Raw genomic sequence first — 3756 nt, forward strand, 5'->3', positions numbered from 1 at the left:
CTGGTATGAAGTAGGACTCTTAGAACTTAAGACATATTACTCCCTGTGACTTTGTAGCAGACGTCCAAAGTCTAACTAGTAACTATTACTATTTGTTGATGCTTATACTAGTTATACTAAATAAATACATCATTTACTCTTGTCAACCTGTCTTTCGTTGAGTGCCTGCCTTAGAGAGTTACAACAGTATGTATGTGTGTGTGTGTGTATGTATTTATGTAAGTATGTATTTATGTATGTATGTATGTGTGTATGTATGTATGTGTGTATGTATGTATGTATGTATGTATGTATGTATGTATGTATGTATGTATGTGTGTGTGTGTGTGTGTGTGAGAGAGAGAGAGAGAGAGAGAAAGAGAGAGATTTAAAACCCGTCATAATATGCATCTTATATAAAGTTAACTCGCTTAAGTTTAATGATCGTACAAATTGAAAACAAAGCTTGCTCCAAAGTGTTTGGGTAAGACTGTACTGAGATATTTTCGTGTGTTTCTTTTAACTGTATTTAGTAATTTTTTCCCCCTTTAAATACTATATTTGTATACAAAAGTCTAAAACAAACAAACAAAAAACAAAGACCAGGAAAAAGGATTATATAAAAGGGTTGGAAAGGGAGAGGAGAAAGACACTTTAATAGTTTCATTTTGATTGGAAGTCTCAGTAGTGTTATTTCCAGTCGTCTTACTCTACACCTTTACCGTATCTACAATTTGTAACAAGCTTAACCATTGGATGTGTGTGTCAGAGAGAGAGAGAGAGAGAGAGAGAGAGAGAGAGTATGTGTGTTTGTGTGAGAGAGACTGAATCGTTCTACTGTATTAAAAAAAAAAGTGTGGGGTACAGATGCTGAACAGACTGGAGAATAAAGATCAGAGCAGCAACTAATTACACTTTGTGTTAGATTTGTGTCTAGGAACGGCACTCTTTCTTTTCATACTGTCTCAATGCAGTTCCACACACAGTTCTCTGTAGAACAAATATCAAAGTAGTTTCTTGATTCACATTGAGTATTGACTAGTTACTGTCTTTCAAATTAGTGGATTAAAAATTAGTTGTATTTGTCAGATATGTGTCTTCAGTGTATTTGTTAGATATGTGTCTTCATTGTATTTGTCAGATATGTGTCTTCAGTGTATTTGTCAGATATGTGTCTTCAGTGTATTTGTTAGATATGTGTCTTCATTGTATCTGTTAGATATGTGTCTTCAGTGTATTTGTCAGATATTTGTCTTTCTCTGTCGGGCGAGTAACATCCTTGGTGTATTAAATGGCTTCTCAGGAAGACTAGAAAATGAAAAAGACAAAATTAGGTCAGGACTTAATCACCTCTACCCGAGTGACGTAGTTTATAACCAGAACTAAATCACAGCCTTCAAACTAAGACGCAAAAGAGAAGACTTGGAAAGACACAAAAATACTCGGTCTTGGTAGGAAATTAAAAGGCTTCTCGGAGGCTTCGTCTTATTGATAGAATAATAGGGAGATACGAAGTGTGTACAAAGCTGTGTGTTGGTCATAGAGCAGACAGTTTGTACACACATAAAATACAATCTGTAAAAAATTGGAACAACAAAACCAAGCTTATATTTATATGTATGCCAAAAAGAAACGAAACAAAAGAGACGATACATGTTTTATGACACATTTTTAAATAATGATTTTTAAAAGTAATCCTATCTACGCAAAATATATTTGGAGAGAGTTCATGCTTTGTTCACAATAATTGGATTGAGCAGCCTTTCAAAATATTAAATATTTATTTGCTTTTAGAGGATTTGTCAAGCCACGAGGGTGTTCTGAAAAAGACTCTTAGCAAGATTTATTAACATAAAAAAAATCATGTTCAAAATTGTATATTATAATAAAAATAGGCTGGAAATGATTATCAAATACAGATGGATCTTGATAATCCGACACTTTGAAATCCGACACACTCAGTAATCCGACGCGAAGCGGATGTATACATAAGCTAATAATCATGCTAATAAGGTAGGACGCTCAAGAAAAAAAGTCACGTGACAGATAATTAGCGTAATGGAAAAACAACTGTATTCAATACATGTGTCCTCGGCACTTAAATCTGACTGTTAGGCTTCAGGGTCAGGGCCACCTTTGTATATGCTTGTAAAACTTGGACGATAACTGCGGAGCTAAAGAAGAGGATGTTAGCGATGGAGTTGAGATGATGATCCTTGGCAAGCAACATTTGAACAAATGGGCATGCATGTCATTAAAAGACATGGAGAAATGGACTAAACGCGGTTGACAGATCATGTGTGGTGCCTGAAACGGTCTAACAGACTGAGGGACAGGTAAAAAATGAAGGTGTACTTTCTGTAATTAATGTGTACAGTAGAACGTACATTCCTAGAATGTACATATTCTTAAACTGTGATTCAGTACATTATTTAAAAGCTGAAATCATTGTTTTCTATGTTCTTAAATAAATACATTTCTCTAGTTCGTATATATTGTTCATATTTTATAGCCTCGAAAACAAATTATAAATTAATCTAGAATTTTCTTGACATAGACATTGTATTCTATGAATTACTGATAACCTTTGGTAATCCGATGATTTTGATAATCCGACAATCTTCCGGACTATCGAGAGTTCACTGTATATAAATGTAGACAATGATTTCTTACCTTTGACTGTTTGTTAAAGACGTCTCTGCCATTTCTGACATTTAATCTCAAAGTTAGGCCTCGAGTGCTAGTCCAAAACAGTCTAGACTTCAATGCAGCAAATACAGGCAATCACATTAAAACACAGCTTCCTAAATACAGACTCTTGATAGATAGTAAATACAGTTCTCGGAGAACAGAGCGAGAATATCCTGACTTTATTAGGAACACACACACACCAATCCATTCACTGGAACTGATTCAGAAAACGTAGCAAGCATTGCAGTGATCTCCCTCCTTCGTCTAGATCAATGTGTTCCGCCCCTGTTTGCAATAAAAGTCTGCATCTGGAATACTTTCACACTGACATGATCACTGAATCCAGACCAGAAGTCTGCTTAGTTCAGACAAGTCTGACAAGACTTTGTTCCTAAGTATTTCATTGCATCCTCCTAAGGAACGGTTTCTATTTGGTAAATACAAAAAAAGAAAAAAAATCTCTTTGCAACATTTAACCTTTCAGCTTTGAAGAGTTCAAACCTTTTTTTTTTTTTTGTTGAATGAACAAAGTAGATCAGTTCGACAAACAATAGATCGATGTTTTCTGAACTTTATAATCTTCGTTTCGTGAGTGCCCCTCTTCCCACACACACACAGACACACACACTCTTTACCAAAATGTAAGCATGTAAGCGAAGATAACATTCAGAACAACGCAAAACACACCCACACGCGTCTTGGTTAAATTAGGCAGTAGAAAGAGAATGCTAAAAGATCAGTTCAATGTCAAGGTTAATACCAACGCTCGTGAAGCTATTTCTTTTTTTAAAGTAGAATTTCTCTAAAACATTCATTTGATTATTTCAACACGTCTTTGAGAATTTATTAATGCCTAATACATTTCTGAAACTGGGGTGTTAGGGTGTGTGTGTGTTTTGTGTGTGTGTGTGTGTGTTTCCTAGGTGATGAAGAAATGGAGCATTCATTGTGATGCAAGATAAGCGCCTCTGTCATAATCTTTTTTTAAGAACGAAAGATGACTCCAGGATGCCGGAGTGATTGGACACATTTTTCTTTTGTGAGATTATGTCAAAATTATCGTTTTATACTGTTACTAATGTCTTC

General features: G+C 35.1%; 1 protein-coding gene across 3 annotated transcripts in view; it reads right to left on the reverse strand.

Annotated features, from left to right (window-relative positions):
• The window catches only part of LOC106056728 (tumor protein p53-inducible protein 11-like), a 303798-nt gene that overhangs the window by 146659 nt on the left and 153383 nt on the right, over positions 1-3756 (reverse strand). Inside the window, exon 1 of one of the 3 annotated variants that reach the window (XM_013213558.2) lies at positions 2653-3115. The exons of the other annotated variants lie outside the window; for them this stretch is intronic. Within the exon in view, the coding sequence (XP_013069012.1) occupies positions 2653-2693 (41 nt within the window). The 5' untranslated portion in view covers positions 2694-3115. Of the gene's footprint in view, positions 1-2652; positions 3116-3756 lie in introns of those variants that run through there. 3 annotated transcript variants of the gene reach the window in all.

The sequence above is a fragment of the Biomphalaria glabrata genome, chromosome 10 (assembly GCF_947242115.1).
Source record: "Biomphalaria glabrata chromosome 10, xgBioGlab47.1, whole genome shotgun sequence".
Lineage (NCBI taxonomy): Eukaryota > Metazoa > Mollusca > Gastropoda > Planorbidae > Biomphalaria > Biomphalaria glabrata.